General features: G+C 35.0%; 1 protein-coding gene across 4 annotated transcripts in view; it reads left to right on the top strand.

Moving 5' to 3' along the window:
* The window catches only part of Cep120 (centrosomal protein 120), a 62,980-nt gene that overhangs the window by 20,277 nt on the left and 16,871 nt on the right, over positions 1–25,832 (top strand). For 2 of the 4 annotated variants that reach the window (XM_020176305.2, XM_074076569.1), the window contains 10 exons: positions 585–762; positions 3,173–3,322; positions 4,033–4,215; positions 6,415–6,511; positions 6,606–6,758; positions 7,288–7,377; positions 11,830–11,922; positions 13,026–13,187; positions 16,168–16,290; positions 22,247–22,345. In XM_020176305.2, the coding sequence (XP_020031894.2) occupies positions 585–762; positions 3,173–3,322; positions 4,033–4,215; positions 6,415–6,511; positions 6,606–6,758; positions 7,288–7,377; positions 11,830–11,922; positions 13,026–13,187; positions 16,168–16,290; positions 22,247–22,345 (1,328 nt within the window). Of the gene's footprint in view, positions 1–584; positions 763–3,172; positions 3,323–4,032; positions 4,216–6,414; positions 6,512–6,605; positions 6,759–7,287; positions 7,378–11,829; positions 11,923–13,025; positions 13,188–16,167; positions 16,291–22,246; positions 22,346–25,205; positions 25,343–25,832 lie in introns of all 4 variants that reach the window. The other 2 variants (XR_012448982.1, XM_074076570.1) reach the window with 2 other exon arrangements.

Raw genomic sequence — 25,832 nt, 5'->3', positions numbered from 1 at the left:
CATTAACCATAGCTGCTTTATATTTAGGTTAGACTAGATATCTGTCTTTCCAAGTTTTATCTTTTGGGGATGATTTCATATATGCTTAAAATAACCACAACTACTTTGTAAAAAGTCACGTAATTATATCTGCAGTAAATTTTAAGTGCACATTTCATATACTCAGTTATGCTCAGGTACCTCTTAGAAATAAACTAATGCCTGCCAGGCTATAGTCAGGCATAACTGCATCTGTTCTACTTGTTTTTATGCTGTGTAATATATGGTGAAACTCTTTATTTCATTTTTTTTTTCTTTTGGTCTCACTATGTATCTTAAGGCTGACCTCAAACTTGTAATCTTCTGCCTTGGCCTCCTGAGTTCTGGGATTACAAGACATGCCTGTCTTTAAGCTCTTTTTACAATTTTAAAAAGGAATTAAAGTATAGGTAATTTAGGGCAAGCCACATTTAAGATGCTTATGCTTCAGTTCATATGTTCATAAAACAGAATAGTTAAATTCCTTGCTTGAATATAAGTGAGATGCCAGCTTTAAATTATCTGAACAACTGATTTTCTTTTTTTAAATTTTATGTTTATTTTAGGCATTAGTTCCTCTGTACCTGCTTCACTGGCTCAGGCAGTGATTGCATCCCATGCTTCAGAAACAACTTCAGGACAGAAGATTGCTGTTCCATCAACAGCACATCATTTTTGCTTTTCCATAGACTTAAGGAGTGTTCATGGCTTGGAAATTGGTTATCCTGTCAACTGTGTATTAAGGTGTGACTTGACTCGATTTGATTTAGGAGAAATGCTTTTCTTCTGTTTGGGGAGTTGAAGAGAAAGATCACTAAAGAGTGATAACTTTTGTTAAATCAGTGGTCCCCAAAAGAGGATAAAACTATATCCCAATGACTTTGAGTTTAAACCAGTGTGGCATTGGTAATATGAGAAGTAAGAGTCTTACCTATTCTGGTATAATTGTAGGTGTTTTGTTATTATTTATTGATGCTGCTTTAAAATGCTCTTGAGCTTTAAAGAGTTTTGTTTTGTTTTCTAGAAAGAAAAACAAGTTGTAGTAGAGTATCTGCCTCTTTTTGAAAAACCAAATATTATAATAGAAGGTTGTATTCCTAATACTTATAACTTCAAATCTAAAAACTGTGCTTAATGAGTTGGAAGTAGAATATGTCTACTGTTCAATATAAAGAATTACTATGTATGTGTATAATCAGTTAAATGGCTTTACATAATAATTTGTTTTTAATAATGTTATAATTTCATAGACTTGTGACTTAGATATAAATTGAATGTCATACAATAATGTGTTTGGAGTATTTAGCTTTTTCTTATAAATTTCTTTGGAGTAACCATTAGTGTTTGAAATCAAGTTGTTGGTCATCCGTGATTAAAGTGAAAAAAATCTGTCATCTTGGAATGCTGGTCCTATGACTTTAAGCAAGTACACATTCCTGTTATTTGAGATCTACCTGCTTTCAGGTGCATAACTGTGATTTTTTAATATTTGATTTCTTCTCAAGTTGTTTCCAAATCCTCCATACTTTGTTAGGAATGATGTATCTAGCTATGATCATGATTGTGAATTCAAACAAGTCTTTCCAGCTCACCTTAAGTTTTGCAGTTGATATGTTAAATGCTAAGAGTCATTACTAAAATGTTTTTATTTGGAAATTGGAGAGTGAAAAAAGATTTTCTCTCATGGACATAGCTTTTCCCACAGGGTTTATTTTCTCCATTTTAGAAGTAGAATTACTACTAATTCTCCAGTTTTTTGTCTTTCTTGCCTTTCACTCTTTTAGCTAACTTCTCTCTTCTGCTGCTTCTGGAATCTGATCTTAATAAACCTAGAGAGAATGTTGACCAAGAGCATAGAAACAGATGCCATCTCAAGTTAGATACCAGGAGAGGGAGCCCCGAACAAAGCCCACTTAGAAAGCAGCCATATTAATTTTTATGTTTACTTCTTGCCATCAGGACCATTTGATTAATCATTAAGTGCCTACATTATGCCAGCAGTGTGCTGGTCTGAGAGGTACATGAACCACATAAATTTAATGAGGATGACAGATTGATAAATAAGTCAGTATATGAGGGAGAATAGTAATTCACTTGGCAAAGAAGGAAATGAACAGTTACTACCCATTTAACACTTGATGCTGGTTCAGTCTTTTGTTTTAGGCACTTTTAATGTTGGCCATTTAATTTTATTGTTCATTTGATAAATTTTATGTTACGCTCTGAATTGGTATGAAATTATAGTTTTCAACTGGGTAATGAAATTTGTGACATAAGACTGGTATTTGAAAAACCATTTAATCTTCGGATCTTTTTTCTTTTAGTACCTGGATCCTATAGTAGAGTGGTAGGGTTGAAATTGCAGGGCATGGTCTCTCTGAGATAGCTTGACTTCATTGGATATATAATGATATAGGACTTAGGTGAATACATGGGAACTTATTTTTTATTTTGTTTTATTTCATTTTATTTTATATACTAGAGATTGAACTCAGGGCCTCAGGCTTGTCAGGCAAGCATTTACCACTTGAGCCTCCAGTCCTTTTGCTTTTTTGGTAGTTAGATTGGGTCTCATGCTAACTTAACCCCAGCTGGCCTTTTATCTGTTTCCTGAGTCGCTGCCAATACAGACAGGCATGTGTCACCACACCTAGTTATATTTGGCTTTAAATACAGGGTAAGTTCAGCTATAGTCAGGCATTTTTCCATTTGATCTAGTATGGTTTTTAATGATGAAAGGAAGACATAATGTTATGTCACTCTGACTCATCAATTAATAAATTTGAGTTGTTTTTATCCTGATTCTGTTCAAAGACAGATTACTATGAATATATTCTTTTGGCATTGTTAAAGAGTTTTCAGTCCATAAGCTATTAGGACATTATTGCCTGAAAGGAAAGAAGGTTTAGAAATTAAATTTAGCAAGCATTTCTTAGTTGTGTAGTATGTGGCAGAAACTGCTTGTTTGTTCTGGGAACGCAAAGATGAAAAAGGATATTCACCCTCAAGGAACTCTAAATGACAGTTTAGTATTCCTATAAGTTTCAATTTAAAAGATTCTGTTTATGATAGTTTTATTAGGCTTTTAAAAAATCCAGACTGTAAATCTCATCCATAGACTATGCTTTAAGACTTTGTATTTCTTAAATTCTAGGTACTCATATCCATTCTTTGGAAGTGCAGCTCCTATTATGACTAATCCTCCTGTAGAAGTTCGGAAAAACATGGAAGTCTTTCTTCCTCAGTCTTACTGTGCATTTGATTTTGCAACTCTGCCTCATCAACTGCAAGATACATTCTTACGGTAATGTGTATATTGTATTTTCTTAAGTTAGTGCTTAAAAATTGAAAGGAATTTGTACAGGTTTAAATCCAAAGCTCTTTATGCATTTGAGAATGAAAAATCTGCCTCTATAGCAGAGTTCTGTATGACTTACTATATGCCCTTTTTTTCATTTTCATCTTACTAGCCTGAGTTTAAGTACTTGAACTTAAAAATAATCCGCTAGTAATGCAGGAGCTTTGACAAGTGGGCTTGCCTTTTTGTATTATAAGGAGATAAATAATACTATTTAGTTTTGATTATTGATTCACTGAGTACATATAGTATGTTACTTGTTGTTTTACCTTTTTATTTGTAAACTAGCAGTGTCAATCTAGTTGTCTGGGATAGATTTTTGAAGAAAAATGAGATCTGTGACATGTCTTTTACTTTCTCAGAGTATGAAAATCCAAATTTATATATTCTTAAAGAAAGAATGAAGAGTAGCCACATATTCTCTTAATTTTTTAATGGGAATAATAATGTTTAAATGGGTTTCTTTATTGCCTACAAAGAGGTATAGATAATGTACTAGTACTTTGTATTTCTTGCCTTCAAAATTGAGCTTTTAACAGTGTGTTAGATGACTTTCCAGGTAATAAAAGCATCTTTGATTACATAAGGATATTCAAAGAGTTTAGTTCAGAAAAGACTTTACTTGATAGGCATGAACACGTTTCTCTTTTCTTTAGTATTCCATTGCTGGTTGAATTGTGGCACAAGGATAAAATGAGTAAAGATTTACTCCTGGGAATTGCAAGAATCCAGCTTTCTAACATCTTGTCTTCAGAAAAAACTCGCTTTTTAGGCTCCAGTGGTGAACAGTGTTGGCGTCAAACTTACAGTGAAAGCGTACCTGTCATAGCAGCACAAGGGTAATGCATTACATAAAATTGGTTTTCACTTTGCCTTTGTTCTAGTACTGATTCTGGTGAACAGCTTTATCTTTTCATGTCCTCTTTTTGCTGACCATTTTCTTTGACTTGTGGGGTGTGTATTCCAGTTTGCATGTTAGCTTTCTGATATCCATTTTACTTCATAAAAGCAAAAGAATCTTTGCTCTTATAATATTGTAATTCTCATTCAGATTGCTAAGTGTTTTTCCTCTTTTCTCTTTAGCTGGACAGTTTTGGATTTTGTTGTTTTATTTTTTTGGAGACAGGGCCTCTCTATGTATAGCTCACACTGGGTTACACTCATGAGCCCCTGCCTCCTGAGTGCTGGGATTTCAGGCCACAATGCCCAACCAGCCTGACAGTTTTTAAATTCAGTATCTATTATTTTATTTTGTTATTTAAGGTTAAATTTATAATGTATTTTTACATTATTTTCATGTTGGGAATGCTGTGACTTTCTCTTCTTGAAAAAACTTTTAACTTTTGCCTCAAATCTAAAATCTGAGAATGTTACATTTATCAGTATTCAGAAGCAGTTTGTAAAATAAATTACTGAGTGCTGGGAAAGTACCTCACTTGTAAAGCACATGCCTAGTATGCACAAAGCCCCATCCCTAGAATCACAAAATAGTGTGGGTTTTGGGTCTTTTTTCTTTTTTTTTTTCCCTTAACTTCATTGCTGCCCTGAAAATCTAAAACTTGAGTTTTTATATTTTAACCAACATATTTGTTGAATTATCCTTTTTAAATTTAACAATAAAAATTTTAATTCAATTTTACATCTATACCATTTACCTTTGTTTAAAAAACCTAATGAGAATATAGAAAGAACTAAGACTCAGCAAAAATCTGAGCTCTACAATTGTTTTATTGAAATTTCTTCTCTTTTCTCCATCCATAACCATGTACAGAGACTGAAAGATTTAGTAAAACCTTTATTCGCTTGGTAGATATGGGAACTGTTGTCCTGAAAAATCTGATGTTTGTTAATTGAAAATTCTTTTTCTCTATTCTGTTACTGAAAAGTTTATTAAAAATTAGCATTCTTTTCTGATGACAAGTAGAATATAATTAATCATTAATAGTCCAAGCTATTTTAGTGCTGTCTGTTCTGAATATCATTTTTATTGCTCTACTTTGCCTACAGCAAAGTTTTAGGAGACTTACCTAAGATGTGCTCAGGAAATTCTCTACCATATAGTAATGCTTTGTTTTACTTTATTCATTTCTTTTATAACTTTGTGAGATTAGGAGAAGAAAATGTGAAGTTGGTTGATTAATTAAAAGTTCAAATTGTCTGAGATGCATTTATTAAAGCTTTGTTTAACTAGAATATATTTGATTCATACAAAATCATGTTTTTGGGCTACTAAGATTTTATTTTCCTCTAATGTTTTGTCTGTTTTTATTATCTATTGGTAAAGCTACATGTAGTTCTGGGGAATAGAGAAGTACTCATTATGGCCAAAATAATATATAATTATCCTGCTTTTAGGAATTATCCTGGGGCAGGACATATGTCCAGTAAAAGATTTACACATGAGTTTGTTCATCCCAGGAAAAGCAGGCAAAAGAGTTCAGAATAACTTACATAAACTGTTATGTATATCTTACTGCATACATCCATTAGTAGAGTTTAGAGGCAGGAAACAAACCCCATTTTGGGGTTGAGGATATAGCTCATTGGTGGAGCATTTGCCTAGCATGTCCAAGGCCCTGGGTTTTATTCATAGCACTGCAGAAAACAAACAAGTCCCCACATTTTTAAATTAATGCTTATAACATAAGAAAATCCTTCTGATCTAAATAGGAAAAGGACAAAACTGTTAATGTGCATGCGTAGCTACATGTAAATGAAACAGAGAGAACAAACTGTTAGCAGCAGTTACCTGTGGGCAGGAAAGTTTTAAATCTCACTTTTTACTTTTAAGTTTTGAAAGTGTGCAGCTGTTCAGATCATTTTCTAATGAATTCAGGCAGGTACTTCAAAGGTACCTGTGATGATCAGTGAAAGCCCTGCATCTGGAAGTCTTGAAGCCTGCAAAGGCTGCTGCAGTTTCAGAGCAGGAGTGCAGGTTATGTGCTTACTCCTCAGCACCACTGTACTGGGAAAAGAAAAGGCAAAGTAATACAAAAGTGTTTCTATGAATTTTAACACACTTGCTATTTAATTTGTAGGTCAAGTAACAGGATTGTAGATCTGTCTTACACAGTGACTCTAGAAGATTATGGACTAGTAAAAATGCGTGAGATTTTTGTCTCTGATTCATCTCAGGTAAATGTAGTTGAGTGTTACCAAATTCCTTTAGAGGGATATAGTGTGCATGTGAGTGTGTTGAATGAAGTATGCTTTTTCATTCATGTCTTAGGGTGTACCTGCAGTACAACAGAAGCCATCTTCTCTTCCTCCAGCACCCTGTCCTTCAGAGATTCAGATGGAGCCTCGGGAAACCTTAGAGTACAAAGCAGCACTTGAGCTAGAAATGTGGAAGGAGATGCAAGAAGACATTTTTGAAAATCAGGTTATTTTTTAAGTTTTACTTAAAAAATCAATTTTTGTCTATCTAGTATATTTTTCCTTTTCCATAGCAAAAGTTTTCCCTCCATGTTCCTGTCTAGTTTCTTTGAATGTCAACAGTGCCTTACTTTTAAAGAAGAATTTTTTAAAAATAGGTGAAATGTGACAGTTTGGCAGACACCACTCAGAAGGATTTCCCTAAATTTCGTCCATTATTGTTGGGCAAAATTAAGAATGGTTATTCTTTTAATATGAGGTTTTTATTTGGTATATTCTTCTAGAACCTAGCACAATTAGTCCCCAAACAATCGAGTAAGAAAACAGAATTGACCATTTTAGCTTTTACTCTCCTGAGGTACACTGAGTTATATAATATGGATATTAATTTCCTTAAGCAACCTCCATTTTGAAAAAGCATAAAATAAAATGCCTTAAAAATTAGCGATCAGAATTAGTTTCTTAACTGAACACAGCTGATTCATTGGTGTGACATATTCAAAGTTTCTTTGGGTGATTTGACTTTTCTTTTGTAGCTGAAGCAGAAGGAATTGGCTCATATGCAGGTTCTTGCAGAGGAGTGGAAAAAAAGGGACCGAGAAAGAGAATCACTTGTAAAGAAAAAGGTAATAACTTGTGTAAAAATTGAGGGAGGGAAGAGCATTGGTGCTATTGATGATATCTTGTACCTGCATTGAAGAAAAGCTTTGAAAAGAATGATCTGATCATAGGTTTGTGTTGACATGGGTAAGATGAACGGTCAGGGCAGGAGTGGGTTTTCACTGTGAAGTGCTTTTTGGAGTTTGAAATATGCAAATGTATTTCTTACTCAAAATGTATTTAAAATGTGAATGCTATAGAGAAAATGTCTACCTCTTTATGAAAAAGAAAATAGCATATTTTAAGAATATACAGTAGTTACATCATCACCTATAAATTAGTAAAAAGATGTGACACCATCTAATCTTATTCCACAAAGCAAAAGTTTAATACTTACCTATTCATATTTAAAGTTAAAATTAAGCAACCCTAAGGAAGGAATGTAGCTCAGTGGTGCAGAGCTTCCTAGCATGTGCAAGGTCCTGTGTTTCATCCTCAGCAAAAAAGAAAAAAGAAGAAAAGAAAGAAAAAGCCAAAACCTTGACAATTACGCTTATTTTCAAATACTCGTATTTTAAGACTTTCCAAATACTGTCATGAGTAGTTAGCAGTCCTGTGCTGCCTATTGCCCAGTGTCTGGAATCACTCATTTCATGTATTTTGTTCCATTTGTTTATAGAGGAGGGCAGTTATCTTTATAGCTATAAACAGTCCTCCAGGTCTTTGACTTTTAAATTACCATTTCAACTTTGTTTAGCTTAATCCTTAACCATTAAAAACACAAATAAGTAGTGCACTTTTTCAAAAAGTTAAGAGAAAAAGACAAGATTACTTCAAAAATCTCCATTCTTAAGAAATGTTCATATAGTCAAAATAACAATAAAGAGAAGTTTACATTTTCATACATTATACTAGTTTTACTGTTACTTTAATGTGCGTTTTGGTACAGAACTCATGTATTCCATATTGAATTTAAGAGAGCTGGGCAATATTATAAAGTTTTGTAGTTTTCACTTAGCCTTTAAGACAAGGTAACTTTATCCTTGGATAACATATTTTCTATGTTATTAAGGTTCGCAGAGTTCAAATGATGAACCAATTCGAAAAGTTAATAAAATTAGTAGAACTGTGACAAATCCAGCTTGTGCCATAACTGGACATTTTCTTGCAAAAATAAAAAGTCAATTTCAGTGTAATGAAGCAAAAAAAATAATCTCACCAAGTAATTTTTGGTTTGTTATCATTTTGGTAACAATGATTTTTTTTTTTCCCCAGTTGAAAATTTTAGATGTATCATCTTAAGAATGAAAGACAATCCCTTTGTTTTCTCCATTCTGTGGTTCAGATGATGAACTCTGGTAGACAAAGATAAGAGATTTGGGAAACGCTATCTTATTTTTTAAGTTGTTAAGTAGGGATTTATTTGAGAAACATAAGACAGGACAAAATGCCTTATAGGTCACTTTACACAATATGGGCAATAATAGCATAGAGCCAAGAAAGCGGATGGTGTAACTCTCAGTGCCAGGCTGAAAGCCTGAGGACCCTGGAGACCACGGGTGTAAGTCCTGGAATATGAATGTGAGTGTGGAGTTCTGATGTCTAAAGCAGCAGAAGAAAAGTCTGTCTCTATAGCTCTTGGAGAGGCAGGCCAGTTCATCTTCTGTATTTGGAGAAACAAAACAGAAGAAACAGAAAAGATTTTTATATAAGAATATAAGGCAATCATTTTAGAAGTTATTCTGATGGAACAAGAGTGGTTAAGATAGAAGAATGTGAAACTAAAGTCAGGGAGACCAGGAAAGCAATGGGTGTAAATGAAAATGAAGGCTGAAACAGTACCCATAGCATTATGGAACAGAGGATGCTAAGGAAATGATGTTAAGGAGGCTTACATCCTTACACCTTAAGAGATCCTCAGTGCTGCCCTACAGTCCTAGTGCTTTCCCTGGTCAGCGACCCTCAGAAAGCTAATTCACACAGCTTTTCTCTTACCAAGCAGTCCTCTCTTATCTTCATCTAGTTTGAGCTTTCTTTCTAAAACCTTCCTCTGTTTGACTTTCTTAATTATGTTCTCCTAGTAGCCTATTGTCTTTACTGGTCTCTCATTCCTGATTTTCATACTAGGTCCAATCTCTAAATATTGGGCTTATTGGCTCTTTCTAGGAACCATTCAGATATTCATCCTTGAATATCTTTTCCTTCTGTGTACTTACTCCTTTGGTGATCTCATCCACTGTCTTGGCATTCCACACACACACATGAAATTACACACATACACCCCTATCTGCTTCAATTGCCACCTTCTTCACCGGACTCTGTACTTGGCTATTTTATCTCCATCCTCTGTAAATTTGCTCCTTGAGTCCCCATCTTAATAAATGATACTGTTTTACTCAGTCATTTAGGCCACAAAACAATTCATCCTGATTCTCTTTCATTTCATACCCAGTTCATTAGCAAATCATGTTGTTAGCTTCATATTTAGGATGTATTCTGAAAACTAACCACTGTCTGTCACCTCCATCACTATTTCTCTAGTTTAGCCATCATGGTCCTGCACCTAAAATTATTACTACTTCTTAACTTGGTATTTCTCCTTTGTTCCTGGCCCCTGTACTTTGTTATATCCATACTGGACCAAGAGTAGTGTTTTTAATGTATAAAATTATGTGTTCAAAATTCATCCATACTGCCCCTCATAGTTAGGATAAAAGTGAGAATTTTTAGCAGGGTATGGAAGTCTTACATGATCTGTGCCCTAGCCACTGCTTCACCCCATCTCTTGTCAGTCTGTTCCAGCCACACTGAACTCTTGGTAGTTCCTCAAACATGCTAAACCATCTCTGTCCTCAGGATCTACGAAACATCTTCCTCCAGAGATAGTTTTTGGTTTCTGTTCAGAATAATCTCAGTGAGGCCTTCTTTGACTACAGCCAAAATAGTGCCCCCTTCTCCTGTCCCCAGGCACTAACTGTCCCTTTACTCTGCTTTATTTTCTTCATAGTATTGACTAATAATATTAAATATGCACTTGCTTATGTGTAGTCCATCTATCCTTAGAATGTAGGTGCCACACAACTTTGTTTTGCCCAGTGTATGCTAAGTATACAGAAAATACTCTTTAAAGAGGGTGATTTCAGGTTTTTATACATTCTTGAGTTTGAGATATAATGAAGAGTATCAACATGTTCAGAGGTCTGCAGGCCTGGACCCCCAGAGGGAGGTTTGACTTTGTAATACTAATTCCGTTCTTAGTGTATCTGATGGTAATAAGATGCGATCACCCAAGAGGTTATGTTGCACTAGAAGAAAAGGCATTCAGAACCCAAACTCTGATGAGAACACAAATATGTAGGTGTTTGTATTAGTGATTTGCTTAACCTATGTTTAGATGCACCAAAACTAGATGGTAGAGTTAACAGAACTAATGAGAAATAATCCTGATTGGTTGGTATGCTAGACCTAAAGCATCAAAATAAGGTGAAAAATTCTGTAGTTACATTAGGATAGTTGTCTAGACAATGAGCATATTTATGCCAGGTTTGAAAACGACTGTTTTTTACATTAACTAACACTGTGGCTAGGATCTTTAATTAGCAAAGGCAGTTTTAGACTTAAGTTACTATTCATGGATTTATCCTAGTTTTGGCAGTATAGTCTTGGTCTCTGAACTGGTGAGTTTACATATGGATATCATATTTTTTTAAAGACTTGGTTTTAAAAAAAAAAAAAACCTAGACCCTAGATTAAATTCCATATTTTAAAGACTGTGGAATTGTAATATGTGACCAGTGGTTGAAATGTGTGTTTGTCTTGGAGAAGGAGGAAAAAAAAAGACTAGAAAGAGATACGATGACTGTCACCATCTCAGAGTAGTCTTCTGAGAGCATCAAACTAGGGATTTATTGCCAAGAGGAAAGAGAAGACTAACAGCCTAGGACCTACATACTAGTTGGTGATGAAGGCAGAAAAATTTGGAAAGTCCTAGTAAAAAAAAAAAAAAGATCAGTCCCAATTGAAAGATAGAAAACCAAGAGAGTCCTGCATCCTGTGCAGGCTGAGCAGGTAGGTTTCTTAAGCTGAACAGGACTCCTGTCTGAAAGAAGACATTCAGCATGAAGAAATTGGGGTTCTAGGCTAGGAGACCAAACAGGGACTCAGTTCCTGGAATGTAGTGAAAGGTAACATCTGAAACAGTGGTACAATTGATTTGTAACTATCTGCTCTAGCATCTGCTTAGTTACAGTATGAGAGTGTAAGTGACAGAAGGTCAGGGCTGGTGGAATGGCTCAAGCAGTAAGAGCACCTGCCTAGCAAGCCTGACCCCCTGAGTTCTAACTCTAGTGCTACACACACCACCACCACCCCCCACCAAAAAAAAAAAAACCAAAAAAACCAGGTGGTTTCAGAGGGAGATTTGAACTTGTATGTTTTGTTTTGAATGTGGAGAGAAGGTAACTTTTATTATATTTTAGGTGGCTGAATATAGTATTCTAGAAGGAAAACTTCAAAAAACTCTACTTGAGTTAGAGAAGCGAGAGCAGCAGCTTGCCTGTGCAGAATCAGAGGTATTCAATTCACTATTCACTGATCCTATCTCTATTTCACAAAGGGTCTATAACATTCATATCATTAATTTTGCTGTGTGTGTAATAAAACATTTCAAGGCAGTGTTCTCAGACGTTGGAGAAAGCTTCTGTCCGCTAGATAAAGTGTGCTTCGTACGTTAGCAGGCTGTGCACCGGTACAAGTGTTTGTTGTTTGAAGTAGCTGACCATCATTTGGCCAGCTTGGCTAACTTCTATAATTTTGAAGGTTTGGGGTTCACTCTCCCATTATGTGGAAGGAATGGATATTTGCACTGACTATAAAGAGCATATGTAGCTCTTCTTTACATATGTAGACTCAGAGGCATTTAATCCTCATTTTGCTTTCAGAGCAAAGAAATTTCCCTCTCACCTATAAAGAGTCAGATCCTGAGCCCCATGTAGTGATATATGCCTATAATCTTGGTGTCTGGGAGGCCAAGGCAGGAGGTTCATGAAATCAAGGCCAGTTGTGGCTACATAACAAGATTTCATCTAAAAATAAAAACGTAGCTACCAAGAGGATATAAGAATATGAGTTAATTTTATGCATAATTAGCATTTTATTAGGTTTAATTAAATTTTACCCTAATATTTTCTATAAATATTTTAAAATAAGTACATTTGTTTTCAGTTAAATTTATATCTTCCTTCTCCAGTGATGTTTCTTAAAATTTTCTCAGCAAATCACCCTGATCCATCTTATCATTATACAGTTTCTGGAGATTCTAAATGAGTTAAGTGTTTAAACTTAAAATATATCTTCTAAACACTTAGGTAGAGAATCAGAACTTTCTAATAGAAGGGAAGAGGTTCAGGTACATTTACTTACATAATAAAAAAGGACTTTATTCAAATGGGAATTTTAAGTGGTTAGGCCCTTTTCAACTGAGCTTATACAGCTTTGTGGATCTTTGTATATACTTGTATGTTCCTATTAAATGATGATTGTTTAATCGTGTGTTTAAACATTAGCTTTCTAATAACTAAAAAGGATATGAAAAATTAGAAGCATTTTGAACATTTCACTGAGCATAAGGATAATAGACTATTTTACAGTATGATGCAGATGCTTTTGTTTTAAGCTTCAAAGAGAGAAAAAGGAGCTGCAGTCAGAACGGGAACGGAACCTGCAAGAACTTCAGGACTCCATCCGCAGGGCCAAAGAGGACTGTGTTCACCAAGTAGAGCTGGAAAGACTAAAGATGAGGCAGCTAGAAGACGATAAACACCGGCTTCAGCAGCAGGTGGTCATTTTTGTGCATATAGTGTTTGCATTCTAGAAATGCTTCTCCAAAAAAGTGAGAAACTTCACTGTAATTTGCACTATTAATTATATTAATTGCACTGGATTCAGATTTACTGTAAGTTAAAGCTAAGAGCTATATTTTAATAATTTTCCTGCCCTTGTAACTGCATGAAACTGTATTTCCAGTGACTTACAATATAAAATATTTTTCTGATAAATCTCCTTTTTAGCAAACGGATTCCTGAGGTACTGGACCAAAGTCAGTTAGAAGAAAAATTTCATGAAAGAATTGTCTGTAATCACCATTTCCTCACCTTATAGTCACCTCTTAGTCTGTCCTACTCTGCTTTCTACACCATAACTCTGCTACCTAAGTGCAGTGGGCATTTTTCATTTCTCATCCTACTAAAACTGTGACATCATCAACACTGTTATCCTTGTTTTTGTCTATCCTCTCCTCAACTTATATACCAGCAGTCTGTTTTCTTTCACCTTTCTGGCCATGGTTTGGGCTCTGTCTTTCTATATCTTCTAGCCATTAAATGTTGGACTCCCTTCAAGCTCTGGACTTTAATTCTAGTCATTTTATTTTATTTTGTTTGAGATGGAATCTCACTGTGTAGCTAGACTGGCCTTGAACTCATGATCCTCCTTCAGCCTACCAGGTGCTAGTATTATAGGCATGTACTACCACATCTGGCTTTCAGTGCCTACTTTCTCTCTTTCTTTTTTATTTTTTTGGCAGTACTGAAGCTTAAACTCAGGGCCTTACACTTACTAAGTAAGTGCTTTTGCCACATGAGCTATTTCCCCAGCCCTTTTTGCTTTAAGTATTTTTTGATAGGGTCTCAGATTTCTTTCCAGGCATTTTGGACATGATCCTCCTATTTACGTCTCCTGCTTAGTGGGGATGGCAGGTGAGTACACCACACCCAGTTTTATTGATTGAGATTTGGGAGGAGGCAGGGGTCTTTCAAACATTTTGTCTAGGCTGGCCTGGAATCACAGTCCTCTTAATCTCAGCCTCCTGAGTATCTGTGAATACAAGTATGAGCTACTGAGCCCTGCAAAATTTATGAATATTTACATAGAGTCTGCATTCTGATTGCTTAATGAATAGCTTGGACTTTCACATTCATATTCAAGACCTTTCCTTTGCACTCTGGATTGTATATCAACTTGCCTGTTTGTTATCTCTACTTGGATGTCCTAAAGGCATTTTAAACCCAACCTAATCTTCCCATCCATAGCTGACCTTCTTCCTGTCAGTGTTACTTCAGTGATGGAAGTGTTATTTCAGTCATTTTTGAAATTTTGGAATCCTGACACCCCTCCTCCTTAAAACCTTTCAGTGTCTTCTTGCCATGCATAGGAAGACGATCCAAATCATTACCATGCCCCACAAGCCTTTGTAGAGTTGGGACCCAGCCTGTCTCCAACCACACTGGTTTTTCTGTTGGGGCCTCAAGCAGGCTGTGCTCACTTCCATCACAAGACCTCATATGTGCTGCTTTTTCTCTGCCTTCTGAACTCTAGTCATCCTTCCTTATGGAATCATCCCTCACCCAAACTCCCCAGGTCGAGGTCAGGTTCTTGTTAAATCTTCTTATAGAAACTTATTCTTTATGATGTATCATTTTTTATTTTCATTAGTATGCTAATTTAATTAGTGTCATATATTTTGCTCTTTATTATAAAAGCTATTTTGTTTATAGCTGTATATGCCTGTAGCCTAGCCCAATTGTCACCCATAATAGGGACTCAGTAAATATTTGCAGAAAAAAAAAACAAAGAGATCAAGCTGCTAAAAATTAAACTTTCCAATGTAGGGCTGGGCTCAGTGACTCATGCCTCTAATCCCTGCTACATGGGAAGTGGATATAGGGAGGATTGTGATTGAGGCTTACCCAGGCAAAAAGTTAAATGAGACCAATTTCAACAGTCCAAAGCGTTGTGGTGAGCATCTGTGGTCCTAGCTAAGGGCTAGACTGTAAATAGGTGGATCGGGGTCCAGGCTGGCCCCAGACAAAACCATGAGACCCTATCTGAAAAATAACCTAAAGCAAAAAGGGCTGGAGGCATGGCTCAAGTGATAGAATACCTGCCTAGCAAGAACACCAGGCCCTGACTTCAAAACTCAGTACCAAACAAACAAAAAACCCGTGTAAATTAGATCTATGTAATAGATACCTTCAAAGTCTTCTTACATTCTGTCATGGAGAACAGTTTCCATAGCAGCTGAGGGTGAGCTATGGTCACATTATTTATGTTTGTAATCACAAATTTGACTGTTCCTATGGGAGTCTCATTAAGGGAGGAAAAACTTGTAAAAGTAGGCAATTATCATGGGTTCATCAGATTGCTTCTCTTCTTCCAGCTACTGGAAAGAATTGTGAAGAAACTGCCAAATGTACTATTAGGTTAATTATATTTTTGTTTAAAGCAGAAAAGTGACAGATACTTTAAAATGGTTTCTAATCAACTTTGGATGTTAAAAGCGGTAAACTTCAATTATGTGAAAACTTTTCACATCTGGAACAGCTCATTATCAACTTAAGTTAACTCTTAGCTCTTTGGAAATCTAATGATGGATAGTCATCAGAATAAGTTTTTAAAAAGTATCTAACAGTCTTTGCAGTTAATAAAAAAATTCTCAGATTTGGAAAAAAACCTCTTTATACCTTCAGTCGTGGTGTTTAGTTAAGGCACACTACTCTCTCCTTCTTACCACATTTGTGAAGTATTGACTCCTTTCATTGGAGCTGCCTTTTGGGGATTAAATGGTCTGAGTTCTGTATTTACCTCTGCTCCTGGTGGGCTCACTGGCTCTTTATCATCACTTTAGCTGTTTAGCCCTTTGACCCTAAAAAGCACTGTTTTTTTTTTTTTTTTTTTCCTAAAAAGCACTGTTGAGTTGAATTCCATATTACATTTTGCATGATTGTTTTTAAATGACTATAAATACTTTTTATATACAGATTAATGATGCTGAAAATAAGTATAAGATTTTAGAAAAAGAGTTTCAACAGTTCAAGGATCAGCAAAGTAACAAGCCAGAAATCCGTCTACAGTCTGAAATAAATCTTCTCACCTTGGAAAAGGTATCATGTCAGTTTTTGCCAGCTTAGCTAGTCCTAATAATCATTTAATAAAATAAATAAGTAATACAAGTGTATGTGGTGTAATGTTTCACTGTATTGTTCTAATATCAAATAAGAACACATCATGGAATTCAGTACACATGGCACTGTTAATACTTGAATTTGTTGGGTTATGTTCATTGTAGCTTACACAAGTTAGAATACTTGATTGCAAACAGAACTTACTAACTCTAGGAACAAAACTGCCACGAGGTTGGAGAACCAGTTTCAAAATATGGCCAATAACTAGGAAGCAAGGCACAGCCAGTGTCCAGTCACAGTCTACTTAGTGCCAACACTGCCATGTCACTGGATCCCTGACCCTCTGATTCTAGAGTCATGCTGCTGCGCTGTCATTTTTGTGGTAACCATTGTTACTATTCCATGTGTCACTGCTCTAGACTCAATGTCCTAGACAGGAGCATTAATTTAAATGACAAACCTATGCTCTAGCCTTCAGCTTGGAAGAAGGGATATCCATCTCATTTTATTTTCTGTGGTTCAAAGCCAAGTCCTGCCTTTCATTTATATTAGGACTCCCACACAAACACAATATATAAGGGCTAGGCATTAAAAAATTTGTAATGTCCATCAGACCACCTAAGTTTGACAATATGTACTGAGATTTGTAAGAAGAGGAGGGGAAGCAATGTAAAGTGCTATAGGAAGTATGTCCACAGAGCACCTGCAAAGGCACAGAGGTGAGCTTAGGCCAGCCTAGAGTATATGGGATATACAATATGAGGTTTAAAATATGGGCCTTTAAAGCCATGGCAAGGAGTTTAGGTTTTGTTCTTAGAGTTGTATAGAATAGTAGTTAACAGCATAAACACAACATGACTTTGGTTCAAATTCTGGCTGTGCCACTTAGTAACTCTGTCACCTTGAGCAGGTTCTTTTACTTCTCTGTACTTTTTTCCATATCTTTTAATTGGAGCTAATAAGGTTGATAAAAGAGTTAAATGAGTTGTAAAATGCATAGGATAGAACCTGGGACATTATTAATTTTACTTAACATTTATCTTTTACTTAGAAACAAAATTTAAATAAGTAATGATGTACCATTGAAATGTTTTAAGTAGGAGAGTAGCTTGTTCTTTACATTAAAAAAAAAAATCCCAACTAGTGTCTCTTTAGCTAATAACCTATATATTCAGCTGCTTGCTCAGTCTTTTCTTGAATGTCTTAGACCAACAGTTCTCAAACTTTTTGCACTCAGGACTCCTTTACACATCTTATATTAAGAAAAAAATAATTTGTTTAATGATGGGTTGCTAATCATTAAAAATTATTAAAGGCATCAAAGCATTTTGTATCTATTAATAACCACTGTATTAAAAATTAAAAATAGAAGTGTTTTAACATATTTATTCATTCAAAAATAAACCCATAATATAGGTAACTATTTTCTAAAACACATGTGAGAAGAATGACATTGTTAACCTTTTTGCACACTTTTTTACTGTCTGAGCAATAGAAGACACATACATGCTTTTGTATTCAATCTGTTGCGATAGTACACATCATGTAGCCTCTGAAAACTCCACTCTATAAAAGAATGAAAGAAGAAAAGACAAATAATGCCTTGATATTATTATGAAAATAGTTAGGACCTCTTGAAGGCTGTGAGATCAAAACCCTTATCTTCGCAATATCTCAGAATGTTCAAAACTTAAATTATCTCCCTCCCGAAAAACTGTTTTTTATATAATGTTTCTTAGCTTAATAAATGTTTCTAAGCCTGTCAATTACCAGACTATCTTTTGGGTCTCCTTCATATTCCCACATTCATTTAATGTAAAGCTTGTTGATTCTGTTTCTGACATATTTGGATAAGCTCAAGATTTCATTTTTGGCCATCTCTTCATAAATTAAACCAATGAACTTGAGTCCAGCTGGCCATTTCCCACCCCACTTTTGATAAAACCAAGTATTTCTGTGTTTATAAATACTTTATAAATGTGAAATGTAAATATGAATTATATACATGATTTTCTAGAGTATATCATAAATATTTGAAGTACTCATTAGACAGTGCTTCATCTATTGTCACAAGACATTTTAAGTAGGTGCAAAGTACTTCCATTTTGTCTTGAAATTCAGACAGTAGATTTCAAAATTACAATGAAGCTTTATCATAGCCCTCTCTGACTATGGACTGGCTGATTAGATAATATCCACCATAGAAATAAATTCTAAATGCTTTTAAAGTTTCTTTTTCCAACTGTACTTTTACTAAAAGGATAAAAATCATTAAACATTAAAAGTGTTAGCAGTACCATGGACTTGTTGAGAGGAATGTACAATTGCCTTTACATTACACCTCACGAATTCATCCAGCATGTATAAGGGCTTTTTAGCTCTTCTGAAGAGTCTTTGTAAATCTCTCTGGAGCCAGAAGAGGGCAGAATTTTATTTCTTAAGTAGTAACAGAAGAAAGCACAAAAAAAGAAAACATAAGTAGTAACAGAAGAAAGCACAAAAAAAGAAAACATAAGAGCAAAAGTATCTGATTAGTCTATAAGTTCTGGTTTGTCTAATTGAGAGCATTTTTCTTCCCTGATTTCTTGTCCTTTTCAGTATAACACAGATATTCCCATTTTCAGTGAAAGAGTAAAATTAACAATAAGATACAATTTTACCAAATAATTCTTGGTTGAGTCCCTTTTTGTGAAAGAAGTGAGTTTGCAATTCTCTTTTACAGAGGAAACTTTACATAGCTTGAAAATAATTGGCACTTTAAAAATAATATAATACAGAAAGCATATAATTTAGTAGGACATACAGAGGTTGAGAAGACAGAAAGCATACTGGAAGAATATAAGATTTTTACTCAAGCTAAAATTTATGCATTATATTTAAGAATATTTTGTGTGCCCATTCTTAGGGCAAATGGGGAAGATAGGCGAAAAAAAAGAATAGAAATATATTATCATTTTCAGACTTCTTGTTTTAACAGTTTGTTATATAATTAAGGAGATGACTCAGAGGAGTAAACGACCATGAATAATCAAATACAAAAGAATTTGTAGAAACTTTCTGCAGTTCTAAAAACTGTTGTTCAGTATCTGGTAGATTTAAGACAGGTTCACGCACAGGTGGAATTTGAGCCAAGCTTTTAGATTTAGGCAAGCAGAGAAGAGAAAGAATCAAAAGGCCCAGGAAGTAAGTAGGGTGAGCAGGGGACAGGGCATAGGGAACACAAACCTGGTTGGAGTAAAAGGCTTTTTTGATGAGGAATACTAAGAAAGTAGGTTGAACAGATAGTGTAGAAATTGTATTTCCTTATGAAGTGAGTTCCTTGAATCCCAGATGGAGGTGTATAGGCGTAATAGTGTAGGCAAATAGTAGCTACAGTAGATTTTTAGTGGAGAGTGAATTGGTAACAGTTTGCACAATTTGTTAATAGAGTTGAAGCTGAGGAGAGAAGATCCTTTTGTAGTCGAGTTGAAACTCCTAAGGAAGTGGCAGTACGAGTATAAAAATAAAATTTAAAATTATTTCAAGGGAGAAATATATACTTTCTTGTAGCAGATTGAACCTGGGAATAGAAGATAGGATATATCAAGGGCAGAAACGGGGAAATTGGGAATGCTAGCCTGTGCTCTTAGCCTTCAGTAGTCTCTGAATTGACTACATTCTGAGCTCTTTTCCTTTAGGTGTATGTAATTTGACTTCTGATACGTTACTTTATTCATGGACTAAGGAAACCTTAAATAAAAATACAAGTGCAAGTTGGGTATGGTAGCTCGCACCTATAATCCTAGGACTCAGGAAGCTAAGGCAAGAGCATTGCAACTTTGAAGCCAGCCTGGGCTATATAGCAAGACCTTGTCTCAAAAAAAAAAAGGCAGAGACTTTCAGATGTCTCAAATCTACTTAACAATAAGAGTTCCTAACTCAGGAATATCCTAAAATTACATCAAAGTTGTGTTACGTGCATTTTTTAAGAATTGAGTCCATGTATTTCTTTAGACACGTAGAATCTGTATTCTTAGATAAAAATGAGGAGTCATTGATTTTGTGATAGGAGTGGATTAGAAGAATGATGTTTGTGTCTTAGATTTGCTAGCTACAGGTTTTTATTACGAATTTAAAAATTATATGTAGAACTATACTATACTTGCATTTTAAATTAGTATGAGTAACTATGTAAGGGTGAACTTTTTTTTTTTTTTTCATTTTTCTTTTATTATTCATATGTGCATACAAGGCTTGGTTCATTTCTCCCCCCTGCCCCCACCCCCTCCCTTACCACCCACTCCACCCCCTCCCGCTCCCCCCCTCAATACCCAGCAGAAACTATTTTGCCCTTATCTCTAATTTTGTTGTAGAGAGAGTATAAGCAATAATAGGAAGGATCAAGAGGTTTTGCTGGTTGAGATAAGGATAGCTATACAGGGCATTGACTCACATTGATTTCCTGTGCATGGGTGTTACCTTCTAGGTTAATTCTTTTTTAATCTAATCTTTTCTCTAGTTCCTGGTCAAGGGTGAACTTTTTAAACATATATGGCAAAACTGTTAGAACCTACCCAGCTGTTTTTGGTGCTGCTGGTCCATTAGGTCTCATCCTTGGATCTATCCAGGATGCTAGACCTTCTTCAGGATCCATGGACATGATCTGTTTTATAATCGAATGCTACTCTTTTACCCCACAGCTATACAAAATAGTTTCTAGTCCTCTGAGGTATGGCCTGTGTTAAATTACCAAGTAATATGAATAAATCTTTGCAGATAAGTGGAGGAGATTATCTCTAATAATCTCAGCAATAGTATTCAACTTAAGATGCTTGAGTCTAGTTGTGAAATGTCAACACATCTAAATCCAAGCACTAGGGATTGTAAAGCAGAAAAGACCTTGACTCCATGGAGTCGTATATTACTGCAGAGAATGTTCTGGTCTTTTGTGAAGGGATTTTGGCAGCCTGCTTTTCATTTCATTTTATTTTCCTTTGAGTTTTCTGAAGTTGGAATTTTTATAGTGTCTTCATTTTTGTTTTCCTATAAAACATTAAGAATTGTATGTATGGGAAAAAACTACACTTGATATAAAAAAATTTGACTAGTTCAGAGTAACAGTGTCTTACTGTAATTCAAGCAGATTATTACATTATCACTTAATAGTAAAACTGTCTGTTGGCTACATGAATTTGTTTGGTACTTGGGTTGAAACATTGAGTGAGTACATTCCAAAACAGCCAAGTTGGCTTCATTTCATGCACAACAGATTGCCTGCTGCAAGTATAAATAACCATATTTTTAATTGAATCACTTTACTGTTTTCCTTTATATATTTGAGGAAAAATAGAAAATAAAAGTTAGATGTGTGTTATTAAGGAACATTATTTTTCTTACTCTTGGGTTTAACATTCTTGAAATATTTTTGACTTTGTATTCTTTCTTAGTAAATTTCTTTCTGATAAAGCATTTCAGTTTCCAGTGTTCCGTGGTTGTGCCAAAATATAGTTATAAAAGTATCTCTACTAGCTGTCTTCATTATAAGATAAAATTCCACATAATGGTAGGCTCCCAAAAGGAATGTTTTGGTTTCTAAGATGTAGAGTGTCGGCTAAGTTGCAATGTTAACAGAGCAGCTTTTTGTAAAAAACATGAAGTTATTTTTCACAATGTAATATACATTTTTAAATACATTTATAGTAACTGTCTGGAGGTTAAGACTAATTCAGTTCTTTTTAGTGTAGGCTTCAAGGCAATAAAAATAAGACTATATTTTAAACAAGAAAATGTTCATGTGCCATAATATTTATAGTGAATTATATAACAGTTTTAGATGATGTCGTATGTTACACTATATAAACTCTTTTCTTAAGCCAGACTTTTTGTATATATTATCTTTCAGTGATTGTACACAGTGGTATAGTGTTTCACTTGATATGATTTTAATCACTGTTAGGTTGAACTTGAGAGAAAGTTGGAATCTGCAACTAAGTCTAAACTGCATTACAAGCAGCAATGGGGACGAGCACTGAAAGAACTTGCCAGACTTAAACAGGTATGCAGTTTATATCTTGTTCATTTTATGTCTTTTCCCTTGTTTCTTTAAAAGTTCTCATGTTTGGCAACAGCTTTTATGTTCAGGTGTCTGCATTTCAATCTCCAGTGCTATTTTTTAAGATTAGGGGCTTTTTAAAATATGTTATACAAGATTCTCCTTTTTCATAATTAAAAACTGAAACTTTTAGATCTTTTTATTTGCCACCTCTCTTCTTAGAAATAATTTTTTTTATTTTCATGACTTCTTTCCTCCTTAGTATTAATCTTTCCATTGGAAGTGCTGGGGTGGGCAACTTAAGGATAACATTTTTTCAAATTTAAGAACATACTTTAAAATAATATTCCTGGGAAGGCATAATAATTCAATTAAGGAAAGGGATTACAGGGAATTTTTATATAATTTTAAGAATTTATAAACCTTGATAGTAGTTTCCTGAAAATTCTTACATTTTTTTCCTTCTAATACTAGACAACAAATACTGTTAGTTATAAGAAATTAATCTTAACTTTGGGCATAATTTCTCCAGATGATTAAGATAAAAGAAAATATGAGCGAAATTTTTATTTTGAATCTAGTTTACTTAACCTAAACCATTTAAGGATCAGTAATGATTTGTTTGCTCTAAATTTGTTTTTCCTTAGTATGTCAGTTTTCTGAATAAAATTCAATGCCTAATGTCTTTCAGATTTGTATTTTTCTTAATGTGTCTCCAAAATCATCAAATACTATTAAACATCTTTGTGTCACTGATGCTTACAGCCTTAATAGAATACTGCAGACTACATGAGAATTAAAAAGTCTAGAAAATTTATCCTAATAGCTTGTTAGATTAGTTGAAATTATGGGCATTACAAATAAAGACAGGTAGTATCTGTAAGTATGAAATAATATTATAAACAGTGAAAATACAGTTAATTTATACCCCTTACTTAAAATGCTTGCAAAAAATATTTTGGATTTCAGATTTTTTTTTCAGATTTTGGAATACTTGCATATATGTAACTCATTACAAGATATATCATACCTTGGGTATGGTACCCAAGTATAAACACAAAATTCGTTTGTCTTATATACACATTAAACATATAGCCAGGAGGTAATTTTTTACCTATGTTACAACCAAGACCATGAGGTCAGGTGTGGCATCATGTCGGCATTCAAAAAACTTTGAATTTTGGATTTTCATATGTGGGTGTTCAACAGGACTAAAGAAGGCATTATGCATAGCACTAAGGTCGTTTGCTCAAGGCACTGTCCTAATTGTACAGATACAAGTTAGAACTTTTCCCTTGGGAAGCGTGTAATTGATTAATAAGGAAGAAGCAACTATAACATTTACTGCCTAATAGTAAGAAAGTACTCGAGAAGGGGGAGTACATCTACTTAATAAGACCTAGAAAAGGTGTCACAGACAATCTTGTCTTGAGATGGACCTCTGGAAATGAAGTTAAGATTTTAGTAGAGGAATTGGTTGTACTTAGGAAAGTAGTAGGGGAAAAACAAATAAAACGAATAACAGCCACCGCACGTAAGCATAGCCTGTTCTCGTAAAATAGAGGCGGTCCCATTTGAGAAATCATTTCAGATAATAAAGCCTGGAAAATAAGTAGTAGCCATAGGAATGAAACAAGATTCTTGTCAAAGATGATGCCAAGGGTTCAAGCTGTAGTGTCTAGAAAGAGAGTTTCCAGTTTTGGAAATGTGTTAAGAAGCCTGTTGAAGTTTGGGAAGGAGATAAGATATGCAATCAAACGTCCAAAAGTGGACATTTTGATTTTTACAGAAAGAAATTCTGAACATAGTATCTTGGGGATATGATTGGGCTTAAGAAAAGAGAAGGAGTCCTTTGCAGGTGATATTTGAAGCTGTGTCAGATAGAACCTGGAATTCTTATGTTTAAGAAGGAGGAAGGAAAGCTAATGAAGAAAACAGCAAATAGAGTGAAGAGAATTGTAATGATACTGGTATGGTATTTATTGAGAGCTTACTGTGTGCCCTGAAATAAATAAGCCCTTCCGAGTTTTTCTCTTAATCCCAACAAAGGTCCCTATGTAGCAAGTAATAATCCCATTTTATAGATAAACCAAGACTTGAAGTAAAGTTGCATGTGATCACACATGTATTAAGTCATAGAGCTGGACTGAAGTCATTTGACCAGAATCCAAGGTGTTCTGGTCGTAATATCATGGTTTCAGTCCATAGAAGCCATGGAATGAAAGAATTTCAAGGAGATACAAATAAGCCGTGGAAGATAGGGATTCCTGACAAGAGGCAATAGTTGTGAGTTGGCATCACAACAGTTAGAGACCATCTCTGATAATAATTGAGGCAACTTAAGGGAGAAGAAGTTAATATAAACTCATGTTGCCAAGATATTTAGATTGCATATAGTATAATGGGATGGGAAGTCCTTTTGGAATTGGGAGCAAAGGTATAGGGTGTTGAGAATAGCTGTTGAAATTATAGGTGCTGAAGGTGTGGCTGAAGTAGTAGGACGCTTGCTAGCAAATGCGAGGGCCTGAGTTCAAATCCTGGAACCTCCCCCCCCCCAAAAAAAAGTAAAAATAAAAAATAGTACAGGTTGTGTCAGAAGCAGCATGTGTAGTAAGAAACATGGCCCTGGAGTCAAACAAACAGGGTTGAATGTTGGTTTTCCCTCCTACTCCTATCACTTTGGTAATTTAAGTTCTCTGATTAGTTTCCTTATTTTTATAGTGAGAAACTTTTCTTCACAGGTTGCTCTTGGAGTTAAATGAGTGGTCTGTATTCAGTATTCTGTTTGGTAACATAGTATGTTTTCAATAAATGGTGATTTGTTAAAAGGATGTGAGCCATAAACCTGTGTTCTTGCTTTTAGACTTTGGAGACCTAATTGAACAGTGCCTTAGATGTTGATGAACAGAACAAATATTAGAGGACTTGGTCACTAATTGTTCAAAGAAATGACAGGCGTCAGCTATTAAAGTATGCAGAACAGGGGATGTTGCTTTTCAGGTTAGTGGTTGGGAAGTGGGGTAGAATACAGTTTGAGTGCTTTCAGTAGCTTTTGATTGGTAGTTTTAATGGGTGTTCTGTAGAAAACTACGCAGAAGTCAAAAACACGTAAGGACTTTAATGTGCAGCTGTTCCTGTGTCAGTAGGTGAACTTTCTAAAATTTGGGTATAAAGGATGATGAAAACGTGTAGGTAGTTCATTTGTTCACTCAACAAATGCCCATTTGCTTTTATTGGGGGGAGGGTGTTGGTACATGCTAGGCAAGTGCTTTACCACCAAAGCTACATCCCCTACCCAATAAATGCTTATGGAGAGCCTGCTGAGTACCTTAAACAGTGCTAGATAACTATGGGTATTGCAGGTGTCTCCCTTATGAAACTTAAAGTTCAGCTAGGAATTTTGGTATGTAACAGGAAGACAGCAGGGTGTTGACAAATGAAAATGTAGTCAGCATTATTAGAAAACAGGAGGACAACTAGATTATCACTG

This window comes from Castor canadensis, chromosome 6 (genome assembly GCF_047511655.1).
Source record: "Castor canadensis chromosome 6, mCasCan1.hap1v2, whole genome shotgun sequence".
NCBI classification, from domain to species: domain Eukaryota; kingdom Metazoa; phylum Chordata; class Mammalia; order Rodentia; family Castoridae; genus Castor; species Castor canadensis.
The sequence above is the reverse complement of the archived record's forward strand: the minus strand, read 5'-3'. Positions and strand labels throughout refer to the sequence as shown.